The 18,084-nt window shown below is 34.3% G+C and overlaps 1 protein-coding gene across 3 annotated transcripts; it reads left to right on the plus strand.

Annotated features, from left to right (window-relative positions):
• The first annotated feature begins 3,631 nt into the window (after window positions 1–3,631).
• LOC115415369 (uncharacterized) lies at window positions 3,632–15,951 on the plus strand. 3 transcript variants are annotated; one of them, XM_030128915.1, is made up of 8 exons: window positions 5,281–5,460; window positions 5,593–5,934; window positions 6,064–6,324; window positions 6,426–6,473; window positions 9,186–9,281; window positions 9,371–9,399; window positions 9,846–9,914; window positions 10,060–11,285. In XM_030128915.1, exons 1-8 carry the CDS (start codon window positions 5,409–5,411, stop codon window positions 10,183–10,185), a joined length of 1,023 nt encoding a protein of 340 aa, XP_029984775.1. In that variant the 5' UTR covers window positions 5,281–5,408; the 3' UTR covers window positions 10,186–11,285. The 3 variants fall into 3 exon arrangements, with proteins under 3 accessions (XP_029984776.1, XP_029984775.1, XP_029984774.1); XM_030128914.1 differs by lacking the exons at window positions 5,281–5,460; window positions 5,593–5,934; window positions 6,064–6,324; ... (3 more) ...; window positions 9,846–9,914; window positions 10,060–11,285 and adding exons at window positions 12,826–12,949; window positions 13,068–13,397; window positions 13,527–13,781; ... (3 more) ...; window positions 15,047–15,115; window positions 15,273–15,951; XM_030128916.1 differs by lacking the exons at window positions 5,281–5,460; window positions 5,593–5,934; window positions 6,064–6,324 and adding an exon at window positions 3,632–3,815 and having other exon boundaries at window positions 10,060–11,295.
• Window positions 15,952–18,084: the final 2,133 nt, after the last annotated feature.

An 18,084-nucleotide genomic window follows, 5' to 3' on the forward strand; every position in this document is an offset into this window, starting at 1 on the left:
ATGACTATGAGCAAAACTATTACGAGAAAGTCTGGAAGATACTATTAAAGAAGAATGGGAGAAGTTGTCACCCAAATATTTGAGGAACACTTGCACAAGTTTCAGGAAGCATGTGAAGGCAGTTATTGAGAAAGAAGGAGCACACATAGAATAAAAACATTTTCTATTATGTACATTTTCTTGTGGCAAATAAATTCTCATGACTTTCAATAAACTAATTGGTCATACACTGTCTTTCAATCCCTGCCTCAAAATATTGTAAATTTTGCTTCCCCACCCTGTGTATGTGTATATATATATATATATATATATATATATATATATATATATATATATATATATATATATATATATATATATATATATATGTATATATATATATATATACACACATACACAGGGTGGGGAAGCAAAATTTACAATATTTATATATTTATATATATATATATATATATATATATATATATATATATATATATATATATATATATATATATATATATATATTTATATTTATATTTATATATATATTAGTGAACAGAATTAATCAGAGAATATCAGATTTAAAAAAATAGCCGGTTTACTGTAAATACAGATATACCATCAAACCTCAGCCACTGAACTAGAAAACGAGTTACAAACGACCAAATAATGCATCAACTAACATTTATTGTTTAAAGATGCCAAAAATATGAGGCTGACACTAATAAACTGATTCGGGTTCACGGGTCTGATTGACCCCATGTTCTTGTTGTATTCAGCTACAACAGCTAGTCTAGGCACAGTAACATGGCACTTTTCCTTTGTTGACCACCTCATGCTCTATCCCATGGACAGTGGAGACAATCAGGACTGCCTTATTATCCTGCCATTTTGTCACAGCAACCTCCAGTGGTTTTCTAACAACCATTTCAGGTTTACTTCCTCCTTGATTTTATAGTTTGGAATCATCTGACATCTTTCATTTGCACCGTGCAGGAATTCAATTCCTCATAGTAGTCCCTTTCTTTCTGACTTTGATGGACTGCCTCATCTTGAAGAATTTCTCAGTCCGGATCCAACGGTGCCTGAGGCATGCCATGTAAGTAGACATGCCAAGGAAGCTTTGCAGCTGATGGTTTTCCTTTTATTTATTCACTGTCTGTGTGTGGGAGGATGTGGTTTATGACACTGCCTGTTGTACTTAAAGTATCTTCACAGAGAGGAGGAGGTATGTTGAAGAAACAGGAAGTAGAAGTGTGTTTTCCTGACTGTATCATTTGTTTGCACAGTGTAAAATCAAGACAAAGATGGAGACAATATATGGGTGACTTTATGTGGATTTTACTGTGTTTGATTTTTCTCCAATTAACAGGTATGGATGAAAATCAAACTGATCTATTTGTATCATTGCTCAACACTTTATTGAGTTTAGTTGACAGAAATAAATATTAAACACACTCTTAAATTTGATTTATTTTTCATTTCTTAGCAGATGTTAATGGAAACAACATCAGTGTCTTTATCCAGAATGAAAATGATGCCACTTTGCCTTGTATGAATGTGATCAGTGGTCAACATGAATATGAGAAGACTACATGGACTTTCAGAGCTTCAGTAAGAGAATCAGCAGTGGAGTTAATTAAAGACGGAAAAGTTAAAGAATCTGTTTTAAATCAATCACACAGACTGACTATTACAGCAGACTGTTCTCTGCTTATAAGCAAAGTCAACTCATTAAGTACAGGTCACTATTACTGTAAACAGAGCGATGAATCAAAAGAACACAATGATGATGATGCTGAGGTTCATCTGTCTGTTGTGTCCAGTGAGTATTTTCAGCTCAGTCTGCCGATGAAAATAAAAATACGGGCACATCATAAACAACTAGAATTACACTGAGGAAATTACATTCTTTTCTTTTTGTGTTTCTTACAAAATATCTCCTTCTTCCACTGTGTCTGAAAAGAACGACAGGAAGGTGCAGTTCACCTGCTGTGTGTGGGTGCATGAAAAATGTGAACACACAGTGAAGTCCATCCATTTGAAGGTGCTACTGAAAGAGGAAACTGAGACACCTGTTGTGAATAACCTCTGATTTAAGCACTTAACTGATGTGTTTGATCAGCTGATTGATCAGCTGTTTGTGGTGTCTTCCACATGTTCTGCTACAAGAGATTGTGATGAAGATATGGAATTAATGTATGGTTTCATCAGTGAAAAAATACATCGCAGAAATTTTACATGGAAAACAACATTTGTTTCATCTGTTTGTTAGTCATGTGTAACATAATCTACAGCACTACCCTTTGGTAACAGAACACAACTCAGATTATTTGCTCCAACCAGTTCATGGAAATGCACAAAATTCGCATTTTCATGTTTGTGAAAAGGTTCTTCCTCTTTCCTTCTCATGATCATAACTAATTTTCTTCCAGGATCTTCTTTTTTTTTCTTTATATCTTAGGTTTTCTATCATGCGATACTCAGATTCATGGGGGGCTTTGACAAAGTTGAGCATTTTTACCCAAATATGACTGAGTTTCAATAAATCATAAATGGAAAAAAAAAAAATTGCATTCAAGCATCTCTGACTGAGCTGTTACTTTATTTTTGATTGTGGTGGAAGGGCTTCAAAAGTCCCATTACATCAAGGAAGACAGATCTACTTAGAAATGATCTCATATCCAAAAAGAAAAGGTAGGTGTCCTGATGGTTTTCCTTTTATATATTCATTGTTTGCATGTGGGAGGATGGGGTTTATAATGCCCCGACTGTTGTATTTAAAATATCTTCTATCTAATTCTAAAAGACTGAAGTCACAGAAAGGAAGAAGAGGTACGTGAAAAAACAAGTAGAAATGTATTTTCCTGACTGAATCATTTGTTCATAGAGTGTGAGAACAAGTCAAAGACGGAGACAAACAATGGGAGAATTTATGTGGATTTTACTGTGTTTGAGTTTTCTCCAATTGACAGGTAAGGACGGAAATCAAACGAATTTTTTTATTTATCATTTGTATCATTACTCAACTCTTTATTGAGGTTAGTGGACAGAAAACTTCATGAAATCTACACTTACATTTTATTTTATGTTTCATCTCTCAAAAGTAATTCAAGGAGATATCATCAGTGTCTTTGTCCAGAATGGAAATGATGCCACTTTGCCTTGTATGAATGTGATCAGTGGTCAGCGTGGATGTGAGAAGACTACATGGACTTTCAAAGCTGCAGAAAGAGAATCAGCAGTGGAGCTAATTAAAGATGGAAGGGTTAAAAAATCTGTTTTAAATCAGTCACACAGACTGAGTATTACAGCAGACTGTTCTCTGCTTATAAACAAAGTCACAGTGTCGAAAGCAGGTCACTATTACTGTAAACAGAGCGATGAATCAAAAGAACACCATGATGATGATGATACTGAGGTTCATCTGTCTGTTGTGACCAGTGAGTATTTTCAGCTCAGTCTGTCAATGTAAACAAAAATACTGACACATTAAAACAATTAGTATTACAAGGATAAAATTACATTCTTTTCTTTTTGTGTTTCTTACAAAATATCTCCTTCTTCCACAGTGACTGAAAAGAAAGACAGGAAGGTGCAGTTCACCTGCTCTGTGTGGGTGTATAAAAAATGTGAACACATAGTGAAGTGGCTGTATGATGGTGAAGTAATGAACAGTGTGACTAAAGATTCAAAGATATCATACATCTGTTTGGCCATTGTGACCTTGGATAATAAACCACTGAATTATGAGTTGCTGGAGTGTGAAGTGACAGATGCAGACAGTAAAAAAGTGCATCGCTTTCCCTTTAAATCTCCAGTTCAGAAAACAGGTAGGAATACAGTCATCTGTTTAACATCACTTTAATTAAGCAATACTCAGATAAATATTGGTTTCTATGACTATTGTTCAGTTTATGTCATATCTATGTTTCAGTCTGTAAACATCAGACTGACAGTTTTTCTGCAATAACATACACCACTGCTCTGAAATTCTACAAACAGACAAATAAAACAACTCCATATGATTAGAATAACTTTTGTGAGTTCTGAATGTGTTAACCACGGTGTATTGATAATCTGTCTAACATCACTTTATGCAAGAAATACTCACACAAATATTGGCCTAAGTTATTGTCCATGGATTGGTTTTTCTTATATTTGTGCAGGTGAAGATGAAACTAAACCAACCACAACAGCATCTACAACAACACAAGGTAAAACAGACATAAACATCACTGTTTCTTCAACATTTCACTCTTCGAGACACCTATTCATCGTTAATCATCTCATTAATATAATACATTTCTATCCCACGTCTTTAATTTAATGTCATATGTACGTTTCAGTGTAAACATCAGACTGACATGTGGCTGTGAATCACAGTGATAATATCTTTTTCAGTCAGTTCATTCACATATAAAGCACGTCTTTCTAAGATTTTCTGCTGTAATGTGCACCACTTCTCAGAAAAGAGATAGTTCTCATTTGTCAGAGGCTCAAACCTCAGAGTTCAGCTGTAGTTTTTCTCACATTCTCGCCTAAACACTTCCTCTAACTGTCTATGAGAAACACCAACACAGAAGTGCTTAAGAATATGAGCTCTGCTGCACAGGTGATGAAGGCTGTACACCAAAACATGGACACTGACAAAGTAGACCACCAGTTATTTGAGCTCATTTTTAAAACCTTGATGGTTTTGTTTCATCAGTAAAAAAAAGACATCAGACATTTTTCATAGAAATCAACAACATCTGTTTCATCTACTGTTTGTTAGTCATGTGTAACATAACCTACAGCGCCACCCTTTGGTGACAGAACACAACCCAGATTATTTGCTCCAACCAGTTCATGGAAATGCACAAAATCCACATTTTCATGTTTGTGAAAAGCTTCTTCCTCTTTCCTTCTCATGATCATAACTGATTCTCTTCTAGGATTTTCTTTCTTTATCTTTATATTTTAGGTTTTCTATCATGTGATGTTCAGATTCATGGGGGGCTTTGTCAAAGCTGAGCATTTTTAACTAAATATGAGTGTGTTTCAATAAATCATCAATGAAAAATAATCTGCATTTAAGCATCTCTGACTGAGTCGTTACTATATTTTTGATTGTGATGGAAGGGCTTCAAAAGTCCCATTATGTCAAGGAAGACGTATCTATATATAAATCAACTAATATCTAAAAGAAAAGGTAAGTATTCTGATGGTTTTTCTTTTATATATTCAGTGTTTGCGTGTCTAAGGATGTGGTTAATAATGACACTGAGTTTGGTTCTTAAAGTATCTTCTCTCTAAATTCTAAAAGACTGAAGTCACAGAGAGGAGGGGGAGGTACGTTGAAGAAAAAGGAAGTAGAAATGTCTTTTCCTGACTGAATCATTAGATCATAGAGTGTGAGAACAAGTCAAAGACGGAGACAAACGATGGGGGAATTTATGTGGATTTTACTTTGTATGATTTTTCTCCGATTTACAGGTAATGACAAAAATCAAACTAATCTTTTTATTTGTCGTTTGTATCATTGCTCAACATTTTATTGAGTTTAGTGGACAGAAAACAACATTAAATCTACACTTAAATTTGATTTTCTGTTTTATTTCTCAACAGTAATTAATGGAGATAACATCAATGTCTTCGTCCAGAATGAAAATGATGCCACTTTGCCTTGTATGAATGTGATCAGTGGTCAACATGAATGTGAGAAGACTACATGGACTTTCAAAGCTGCAGAAAGCAAATCAGCAGTGGAGCTAATTAAAGATGGAACAGTTCAAGAATCTGTTTTGAATCAATCACACAGACTGAGTATTACAGCAAACTGTTCCCTGCTTATAAACAAAGTCACAGTGTTGAATGCAGGTCACTATTACTGTAAACAGAGTGATGAATCAAAAAAACACGATGAGAATGATGATGATGATGATGAGGTTCATCTGTCTGTTGTGACCAGTGAGTATTTTCAGCTCAGTCTGTCAATGTAAACAAAAATACTGACACATCAAAACAATTAGTATTACAAGGATAAAATTACATTCTTTTCTTTTTGTGTTTCTTACAAAATATCTTCATCTTCCACAGTGACTGAAAGGAACGACAGTAATGTGCAGTTCATCTGCTCTGTGTGGGCACGAAAAAAATGTGAGCACACAGTGAAGTGGCTGTATGATGGTGAAGTAATGAACAGTGTGACCAAAGTTTCAGAGTTATCATACATCTGTTTGGCCTCTGTGACCTTGGATAATAAACCAATGAATTATGAGTTGCTGGAATGTGAAGTGACAGATGCAGACAGTAAAAAAGTGCATCGCTTTCCCTTTAAATCTGCAGTTCAGAAAACAGGTAAGAATACAGTCATCTGTTTAACATCATTTAAATCAAGAAATACACAAATATTGGTTTAAGTTATTGCACATGGATCCGTTTTTATTGTATTTGTGCAGGTGAAGATGAAACTAAGCCAACTGCAGCAGCACCTACCACAACAGCAGGTAAAACAGACATAAAGATCACGGTTTCTTCAACATCTCACTCACCCAGTGCTACTTTTGTGTCAGTTCTCAAATGATTTTTTTCTATATCTTTAACCTTTCTCAAATGATTTATCTCCATTCATTATAATATTATTATCTGTATTTTGCATTTTTTCAGTGAAAACCATGTATTTTCCTATATTTCATTTATTGATCATGTAGATGTTCATAAAAGCTCAGATTAAAGTTGAGGGTTATTACATCAGAAACAAAGAAAACTGAAGTAAAAGTGACTTTTACTTTGCTTTTTGTACTGGTGAATCAATGTTGTAGAAGATGACCATATTTCCATGTTCACTATGGAGCCTCTAAACATTCAAAAAAGACACATGTGATGCTGCTGAAAAGCTGAGAAACTGCATTTTAAACATTTTATTTACATGTATTGATAAGATTCATGGATCAGCAGGTATTAAACATTTTAGATCAGTAAAGGCTTTAGGTCGCCAGTGGCTGTTTGGGTCTTTTTGGGTTAAGGTCATTCCTCCTCACCTCTTTAATCCAACTGATATAATCTATTTCTGTGGCGATTGTTTAGTTTTCTGTCATATCTACGTTTCAGTCTGTAAACGTCAGACAGACAGTTTTTCTTCCGTAACATGCACCACTGCTCAGAAATTCTCCTCATATTTAGGGAACAAACAGACAAAAAAAAAAAGACTCCATATGATTAGAATAGTTTCTGTGACTTCTGAAGTAGTTCACCACAGTAGTTTGTCATGTCTGTGTGGTTTTACAGTTGTGCTTCTGTTTTTACCCTCATTCTTACAGAAACACTTCCTTCCTCAGTTTCCATTATATGATGAGGATTGTTTCACCATTTTTGTTTCTTGCCATTTTTGAACTCTGATTATCCCACTGTGGGTGGAGATCATGTCTTCAGTTTGAGTCATTCCAGTGCCCTGTCCATCCTAACATAGGCATTTGTCTAAACAGGTCATTTCCTTCCTACTTATTGGTTTTTTTTTTTGTTTTTTGTTTTTTTATTCTGTCCACACGACCATACATACATTTTCAAAAGAGCTAAACTAGTCCAGTTGAACTGAGAAGAAGTACCAAGAACAATGATGACCTGGGCCAATGAGAACCTACAGAAATGTCTCAGCTCAAAGTGTCCTGTCATTAATGTCAACATTTTGTGTGAATATGTCCATGTCCTCATCATGTGGGGTTGGTAAAATCAGTGTGTATATGGCTCTGAAAACCTTTAATAGGTGACATGAGGCTGTGCTCTCATTGGAGGATTAAAAGACTTACCCTGAATTGCAATTTTTGCCCCCAGAGCCAGTCAGAATAACCTTTATTTTCTCATTCTTATGGGACTGGATGGTTTTCAATGGGTTGCAAAGTGGTCTTGAAAAATACAGACAATTTGGGATTCCAGAAAGAATGCAAAGTAGTCGATGAACCTGTTCCAAATGTGTTTGTTTAGCTGTGTTCATCCTGTTAAACTGCTGTTTAGTTTCCTCCACCTTTGGGTTTTACACATGGACATGAGTTTATTATTGAGGACAAGGTCGTTATTGGAAATGACAAATTAGTTCTCAGCTAACTTACGTGGTTAAATAAAGGTTAAATAACTAAAAAAAAAAAAAAAAAAAAAAAAAAAAAAAAAGTAATCAGTCATCTAGGTAACCTTGGACCCATGCTTACTGGTGGTCAATTGGAAAGGTGCAGCTTAAGCATTCGAGTCCAACATGGTACAATATTGTCTTTTTCCTGAGGAGAAAACACACTAAATTATAGATAGACCTTAGTCAAACATTACAATCAAAGCTGTGCAATGATAAGATAAGATAAGATAAGATAAGATAAGATAAGATAAGATAAGATAAGATAAGATAAGATGTGACTTCACAGTTAACAGTAGCAATATACAACAAGCAAGTGCAGACAAAAAGACAGCTACAAGTGAAAAATGAAACAGAGGAAAAATAAGAAATTTGGTATTTACATGAATATTTATATACATATAGAATTAGACTTAAAGTCAAATATTATTTACTTGAGCCTAAGGTGGTCTTATTTAGCACCAGCCACCACTGATTCTTTACCTGATGTGGATTTGTCTATAACGCTGGTCCAGTCTGTCTCCCAAAGGTATCAGTCCTGACCTCATTCTACTGAAGGTCAAACACTGATGTATACACCTGAATTTGACATTTCAGGTACAGTTTCATTATACAAACACATCAAAAACATGAGCAAAATGGGGTGTGATGCCATTGTCTCTTGGGTTTTTTCTTAACTTTGAAAAGAATTATTGAAAAATCTTGTAAAAATGTTTTTATTATGTTTACATGTTGTCAAGAGACCGAAATATTGAGAAAAATATCTGTTTTGCTAAATATCTATGTTAGTGTGGACAGGACATCAGGCAACTCATTTGCAGAAGATAAACAGAAGAATATACTATAATAACATAAGCAATATCACATGTGCTGCGATGTTAACTATATATATCTTTTATACTTTTAACTGCAGTATCTTAGTAACTAGTGGGATGTGCTAATAACTGATGTGCTAAGTGCAATATGCTAATGATAATGCTAGGTACTGTGTGTATAAGGATGGATAAAATGCAGAATTAATTTTCCTACATTGATAGTAAACTAAGTTAACCTTTCACTTTTAACATACATGAGGTCAAAATGTTTTTAATCTTTTCAGGTTTTCCACTTTGGGCAAATATCGTTGTTCCTTTTGTGGCTGTAGCAGTGTTGTTGGTAATAGTTGTGGCGTTCGTCAAATGGAAGCGAAATAAAGGTCAGAGCATAGATATTTCATAAACCTTTAGAACAATGTTTTGAAGATATATTTTACTGTAAATGCTAAAACTTACTCTTTTGTTTCAGAGAGCAAAACGCAGATGGATGAAAACACTGTGAGTTATGAATATTGAATTATGTTTATGTTAAAACAGACATTAAACACAGGAAACAGGAAGCTATATGAAGATATTTTTGTGTTATCATCTAATTTTATTACATTGGAGGAGAAAACAGCGCAGATTTTTGTAAAACGAAAATACAGAATGAACTATTCTTTATATGCCTTTGCCCATAAAGTTTGAATAATTTTAGTTTCTGACATATTCTTCTTTTTATTCCTATTTATACACATCAGTATTCCTCTCTGACCAGGTGCAATGATTACATACTTACACAGTCCCAGCTACACTTTAACTATCAAGAATAAATTGCATTGTCAAAATGATCTCATGAGAAGAGGTAAAAGGATTTTATTCCACCTCTATGTACAACAGTGTATTTAGATCATGGTGACAACAAGTGAAGATAGTGTTTTCATTTCATTCTATTCCTTGTGTAGGCTGAACCTGAAGATGGTGTTTCCTACGCCTCAGTCCACTACACCAAAAATAAAAAGAAGAAAAGTAATGTAAGTTTCCAGGTCACTAAATGCCTCAATCTGCTCTTAAGACGTAACATGTTGTCCCGTCCTTCGTGTTTTGTCACCTGTCTTTTACTTTGGAATTATCTATTTAGCAAATTTGCTTACGTATTGTTTCCTTCTTGTTTTTCAGCCTCTGCGTCAACACAATGATGACAACGCAGTGACCTACAGCGCTGTGAGAGCTTCCCCTTCTTCTGCTGCAGCCTCCATTGATCCCAGTATCCTCTATGCTACTGTGAACGAACCAAACAACTAAAAAATAATGCTGGATGGTTCACATAAGCCGGTCAATCATTGCAGTGTTTCTGCATTTGTGTTATTACTCAGGTTTTAATTGGAAAATGACATTACAGTTTTTTTTAAGGTGTCTATGTTCTGTTTCATGTGATTTCCAGGTGGGGTATACTCGCACAATGTGAATTGGATAAATGAATATGAAACCTTTATAGATGCTTATGATGGATATATGCTTGAGATGGTCAGTTATAGATGTGTTAGTATTGGAAATAGTGGTGTAAATACATCTTTTTCATTTTTTTCTGCTATTTTGTTCAGTAATCTACCTGATGTTGTATAGCGTAATGCTTGTAATAGTATAGTTTTAAGTGTCTGTTTGATGTTCCTGTCATTAAAGTTAAAGGTCAGTTTTTCAGAAAGGTGTAAATTTTTCTTAAAAGCATGTATTTAAAGGCACTATATTATCTTACACACAGTATCACCGTGTTTGTGTCACACTTCATGCAGTGTTTATTTATGTAAAATGCTGTTTAGTACCTTGCATGGCTGCAACATGATAAGTTTTTATTCATGTGATGAATTTTTGTTGTTGTTGCAGAGTACTTATAATCTTCACACATACAGGCCAAAGATAAATTTCAACCTTTTGTACATAAAAAAGCAGATAATGAAGTATAGTACAGTATTTGTATTTGTGTTCTGTTCCTCAGCCCTTAGTGAACTGACTCTATAGTCTGTGGCCAGAAGTGGAGAAGGCGTCACATTGTCCTGTGGAGATGTGATACCCGGTCAGTATGAATGTGACCGCACCAACTGGAGTTTGACAAAAAAGAAAAAGAAAGAGAAAACAGTCTTTTGATTTGGTCAAAGGTGGATGGATACTGGAAAATGATATTCCAACCAGGCAGCCTGAGAGTTACAGCAGACTGTTCTCTGGTTATAAACGCTGTCACACATAAGCATCTGTGGACGGACAGTATATTTTTGATTGATTTGATTTTATAAAATTTTGGTATATTTCATAAGTAAACAAACAGAACGGTATATTGGTGAACACACATACTATATGACCCCCAGAGAGGCCTGTCCTTACAAAACTTAAATCATCTGAAACATGTACAACAATAAGACAAACTATTTCAACCCTTAAAGACCTAGAACTATTTGTGTGGCAACTTCCAAATGAATTTTTACATCAACATTTAACCTTTCCTATATAATTTGTCACCATTTATTCTAATATTATCCTCTGAATTTTACATTTTGCAGTGAAAATCAGGTATTTTCTATATTTTATTTACTAATTATGTAGATATTCATAAAAGTTCAGCGTAAATTCAAAGGTTATTATATCAACACAAAGAAAACTGAAGAAAAAGGGACTTTTCCAGCAAAATATATCATTAACTGAACATAAAAACAAGTGTCTACAACTGCTGTCATTTATCAAACTACATGGGTTTTATTGGTGAGTCAATATTGTAGAAGATGAAAGTGTTTCCACGTTCATGACAGAGCCTCTGAACATCCAAACGGGTCTTAAATGATGACCATGAAAAGCTTAATTTTACCTGAATTATTTACAGGTATTGATAGAATTAATGGTCCAGAAGGTATTAAACAATTTTGAACAGTAGTTATTTTTGTTTGAGACTGTTGAAATCTTTGAGGGTTAAATATGTGAAATGGTGTTGTAGTCTGCATGTTTGAAGGTTAGATACTCCAGCCTGAAACGTTCAAATAAAACAGATGGGAACAAATATGCCCTGGTACAAATTAAGGACTTAGTATTTGTAGAGATGTTTCATATAAGTCTATGGGGGTTTTAGAGCAGCATCTAGTGGCTGACAGTGGTATTACAACTCTGGCATACCTCTACATTGGTTTAATTACCCTTAGTGACACTTCAGTGTTTCTGCACAGATTTTTTAAATGAACATTCTCACAAAATGGCAGATTTCTTTTTGTAATCATGTACCAAATGGTGTTTTATTCATTTCTGTCTATTTTACTGGGTATTAATTGAATCTGATCAATGAATGTGTTTTATGTTTGTGTTCTCCAGTAAATGAACAAAACAATGATGAGAGCCTCACACTGATCTGCTCTGTGGAGTCACATTTTTTCATTTGCAGTGAAGTGGTTTTATGAGGATAAAGTGGTGGATGAAAATGACAAACACATGTCGGTGTCTCTGAGAGACTGCTCTGCAAAGGTTACATTTAATAAGTCCAAGAAGACTACACTGTTCACATGTGAAGTGGAAAATGTTATCACTGGAACAGCTCACCGGTTTCTCTTAAGCCATCGGTCTGTCGGCGAGAAAGAAGCACATTTTACTTGTGTTGTTTGTGTGTAGTTTGGTCCATCTTTAACCCGTTTTAATGTTCAGATTGGGGAAAATTAACAATTTAAAACAAGAGGAATCATGTCTGTTTATGCTTGATGATCTTGCTGTTATTATTTAATTTTCTCTGTACTAAATGTGCTGGTCAATTTATAAAATATCCTATACGGAAGAGAGAAGGTAAATGCTCAGATGGTTTTCCTTTTATTTATTTATTGAATGTTTGCGTGTGGAAGGATGTGGTTTATGTTACTGGCTGTTGTACTTAAAGCATCTTCACAGAGAGGAGGAGGTTTGTTGAAGAAACAGGAAGTAGAAATCTGTGTTCCTGACTGAATCACTATGTCACAGAGTGTGAGAACAAGACAAAGACAGAGACAAACGATGAGTGAATTTATGTGGATTTTACTTTGTGTGATTTTTCTCCAATTAAAAGGTATGGATGAAAATCAAACTAATCTTTTTATTTATCATTTGTATCATTGCTCAACACTTGAATGAGTTTAGTGGACAGAAAACACTTAAATTTGATTTTCTGTTTTATTTCTCAACAGAAATTCATGGAGATATCATTAATGTCTTTGTCAAGAAAGAAAAGGATGCCACTTTGCCTTGTATGAATGTGATCAGTGGTCAACGTGGATGTGAGACAGTTACATGGACTTTCAAACCTACAGTAAGAGAATCAACAGTGGAGCTAATTAAAGATGGAAAAGTTAAAGAATCTGTTTTAACTCAATCACACAGACTGAATATTACAGCAGACTGTTCTCTGCTTATAAACAAAGTCAACCCATCAAATATAGGTCACTATTACTGTAAACAGAGCGATGAATCAAAAGAACACAATGATGATGCTGAGTTTCATCTGTCTCTTGTGATCAGTGAGTATTTTCAGTTTAGTCTGTCGATGAAAATAAAAATACTGACACATCATAACAACTAGAATTACACTGATGAAATTACATTCTTTTCTCTTTGTATTTCTTACAAAATATCTCATTCTTCCTCAGTTTCTGAAGAGAACGACAGGAAGGTGAAGTTCATCTGCTCTGTGCACGCACGAAAAAAATGTGAACATACAGTGAAGTGGTTATATGATGGTAAAGCAATGAACATTAAAGTTTCAAAGTTATCATACATCTGTTCGGCCACTGTGACCTTGGATAATAAACCAATGAATTATGAGTTGCTGGAGTGTGAAGTGACAGATGCAGTCAGCAAAAAAGTGCATCGCTTTCCCTTTAAATCTGCAGTTCAGAAAACAGGTAAGAATACAGTCATCTGTTTAACATCACTTTAATCAAGAAATACTCACACAATCATTGGTTTAAGTTATTGCACATGGACCAGTTTTTATTGTATTTGTGCAGGTGAAGATGAAACTAAGCCAACTGTAGCAGCACCTACAAAAACAGCAGGTAAAACAGACATAATGATTACTGTTTCTTCAACATCTCACTCTTAAGGGCATTCCTTCTCACCTCTTTAATCCAACTAATATAATCTGATTCTGTCACTATTGTTTATTTAGTTTTCTGTCATATCTACGTTTCAGTCTGTAAACATCAGACTGACAGTTTTTCTGCCGTAACATGCACCACTGCTCAGAAATTCTCCTCATATTTAGAGAACAAACATACAAAGGAAAAAGACTCCACGTAATTAGAACAGCTTTTGTGACATATGAAAGAGTTAACCACAGTAGATTTTCATGTCTGTGTGGTTTCAGAATTTTGTTGCTTTTACCCCCATTTTCACAGAAACACTTTCTCCTCCGTTTCCATTAGATGATGAGGATTTGTTTGTTGACAGTAAACTAAGTTAACCTTTCACTTTTAACATACATGAGGTCAAAATGTTTTTAATCTTTTCAGGTTTTCCACTTTGGGCAAAGATCGTTGTTCCTTTTGTGGCTTTTGCAGTGTTGTTGGTAATAGTTGTGGCGTTCATCAAATGGAAGAGGAACAAAGGTCAGAGCATAGATATTTCAGAAACCTTTATAACAACATTTTAAAGATATATTTTACTGTAAATACTAAAATGTTCTCTTTTGTTTCAGGGAGCCAAACGCAGATGGATGAAAACACTGTGAGTTATGAATATTGAATTATGTTTATGTTAAAACAGACATTAAACACAGGAAACAGGAAGTTATATAAAGACATTTTTGTGTTATCGTCTTATTTTATTACATTGGAGGAGAAAACAGTGCAGATTTTTGTAAAATTAAAATACAGAATGAGCTTGTCATTATCTGCTGATGCCCATAAAGTTTGAATAATTTTAGTTTCTGACATATTCTTCTTTTTATTCCTATTTATACACATCAGTATTCACCTCTGACCAGGTGCAATGATTACATATTGAGTCCCAGTTACACTTTAACTATCAAGAATAAATTGCATTATCAAAATCATCTCATGAGAAGAGGTAAAAGGATTTTATTGCACCTTTATGCTCAACAGTGTATTTAGATCATGGTGACAACAAGTGAAGATTGTGTTTTCATTTCATTCTATTTATTGTGTAGGCTGACCCTGAAGATGGTGTTTCCTATGCCTCAGTCTACTTCACCAAAAATAAAAAGACTACAAGTAATGTAAGTTTCCAGGTCACTAAATGCCTCAATCTGTGCTGAAGCTTTAACATGTTGTCCTGTCCTTCATGTTTTGTCACCTGTCTTTTACCTTGGCATTATCTATTTAGCAAATCTGCAGCTACTTGAGCTTACATCCTGTTTCCTTCTTGTTTTTCAGCATCTGCATCAACACAATGATGACAACACAGTGACATACAGCACTGTGAGAGCTTCCCCTTCTTCTGCTGCAGCCTCCACTGATCCCAGTATCCTCTATGCTACTGTGAACAAACCAAAAAACTAAAAGACCACTGGAAAATGGTTCACATAAGCCGGCTGATCATTGCAGTGTTTCTGCAGTTGTAAAACATGTTATTACTCAAGTTTTAATTGGAAAATGGCATCACAATGTGTTTTTACGGTGTCCGTGTTCTGTTTCATGTGATGTTCAGGTGGGGTATATGAGCACAGTGTGAACTGGACAAATGAATATGAAACGTTTACAGTTGCTTATGATTAATATATGCTTGAGATGTTCAGTTATAGATGTGTTAGTATTGGAAATAGTGGTGTAAATACATCTTTTTCATTTTTTTCTGCTAATTTGTTGGGTAATCCGTATTGCCACCTGATGTTGTATAATGTAATACTTATGATGCATTTCAATAGTATAGTTTTAAGTGTCTGTTGCTGGTTCCTGACATTATTAAAGTTAAAGGCCAGTTTTTCAGAAAGGTGTTAATTTTTCTTCAAAGTGTCTGTTTAAAGGAATTACATGTAGTGTTTCTTCTTGAACATATTCAAACATAACCTACATTTATCAGTGCCTGAGTAAAGAGCACACCTGTGCAATAGTCATGCTGTCTAATCAGCATCTTGATATGCCACACCTGTGAGGTGGATGGATTATCTCACTAACACAGATTTAGACAAATTTGTGAACAATATTTGAGAGAAATAGGCCTTTTGTGTACATAGAAAAAGTTCTAGATCTTTGAGTTCAGCTCATGAAAAATGGGAGCAAAAACAAAAGTGTTCCATTTACATTTTTGTTCTGTTGTTTTGTTGATTTTAAAGCAAATCTGAATCTGTTCTGAATCCTCTGGTAATGGACACTTTCTCTTAATTAGGAAAAAATCCCTTGCAGGGTTTGATGAAGGTGTGCTGGTACGGAACCTTCATGACCTGTGCAGGTTCTGGTCTAAACCAGATCCATCCTGGCTGATCTGAGCCGTCTACTGTGGTGTGAATCTATGGCAGATAGAGTCCGATATGATGCAGAGTGACCAGGTTTAGGGAATCATTTATCTGTTGTTTTGGATGGTGTTTGTTTATGTATTTTTTTCTTGCTGTCAAATTCAGTTAATCTGTAGTGGATAATAAATATACCTTCAACCTTGAAGAACATATATATATAAATAGGCATATTCATCAGCAGCAGGCTGTGCATTTCACATCTAGGCCTTCAGTGGTGTTCTACCTGAGCTAATTCCCCTTTTAATATCAATACTACACAAACAACACAATATAACAGGGTGTTCAATCACAGACTGGTATCTGACGTAGAGAATGAATGTCATTACTGAGGCAAGAAACCAATGAACACAACTCAGCGGGTGTCCTTTCACCACAGCAACAGCTGCACCACGTACATCCTCTCAAACACAATCAACAATATTTACTGAACAAAAACACAGAAACTTAACAATGTTCATCAAATACAGTATACTCACCAAAACTACTACTTTTTTTTTAATGTGTCTGACCCAAATCCATTTCTTCTCATCTGTCAGCTGTTGTGGGTTGAAAACAACTATTAAATAATAATTATTATTATTTATTTATTTACTTATTTATTTATTATTATTATTATTATTATTATTATTATTATCATTATTATTATTATTATTATTAATAATAATAATAATAATAATAATAATAATAATAATAATAATAATAATAATAAAAACATTGTATCCAATGCAAGTGAGAAAAAAGGTGAGAATATGACAAACATACTAATATTTAAGTACTTTTCATTGGTGTCATTTATTAATGTATAGTATGTATGATTGAATCATTGTCTTTGCAAATGTTGTGTTTCTTTCTCCAAGTGAACCAACAACAGCCACAACATTAAGAACAACTAATTACAACAAATCACCAATGATCAAAACAACAGCACTTCCAGTCAGTCGTACTCTTTCATTACCACACGGGGGCTCAGTTTCTCAAGGTTTGATATTATTCTGTTACATTTCTCTTGTATAGTTTATGCACTATATGGACAAAAGTATTGGGACACACTGAATTCAGGTGCTTGTTTTCTAACAGGGGTCTGGAATACAAAGAATGAATCTATCTATCTATCTATCTATCTATCTATCTATCTATCTATCTATCTATCTATCTATCTATCTATCTATCTATCTATCTATCTATCTATCTATCTATCTATCTATCTATCTATCTATCTATCTATCTATCTATCAAAATGACAGTTTTGGTTCAATACTTTTACTGATTACAAGTAGTCCTCTGTCATATACATAAACATACTGAGGTGGAAATGAGATTTAGAAATTTAGTGTTGACATAAAACATGCAGTAGCTACTTCTTAAAAAAAAAAAAAAAAAAAAAAAAAAAAAAAACACTTATTTTGCCATTTATGTCTTTATGTATGCATAAGATGTTGAATGCTACCCATGTTTTCCTTATTTTTCCAGCTTGGTGGAAGTTAATCATAGTGTCTGTGGGTTTAACAGCTTTCATACTAAAGTGCTGTTGGACTCAACATATGGACAAGCTTTAAAGGTGAGAAAATTTACATCTAAAACTAAAAAAAAAGTTGTGACTCAGTGATTTTCTCTGTTGAAGCTGAAGTCGACTGTCTTTGGTGTTTTAGGAACCAAAACTCAGATGGATCACAATGCCGTAAATTCTAAAATCTTGGTTCGATCTTTACTGTGGTTAGTTATGAATAACATTA

Source organism: Sphaeramia orbicularis, chromosome 24 (genome assembly GCF_902148855.1).
Source record: "Sphaeramia orbicularis chromosome 24, fSphaOr1.1, whole genome shotgun sequence".
In the NCBI taxonomy this organism is placed as follows: domain Eukaryota; kingdom Metazoa; phylum Chordata; class Actinopteri; order Kurtiformes; family Apogonidae; genus Sphaeramia; species Sphaeramia orbicularis.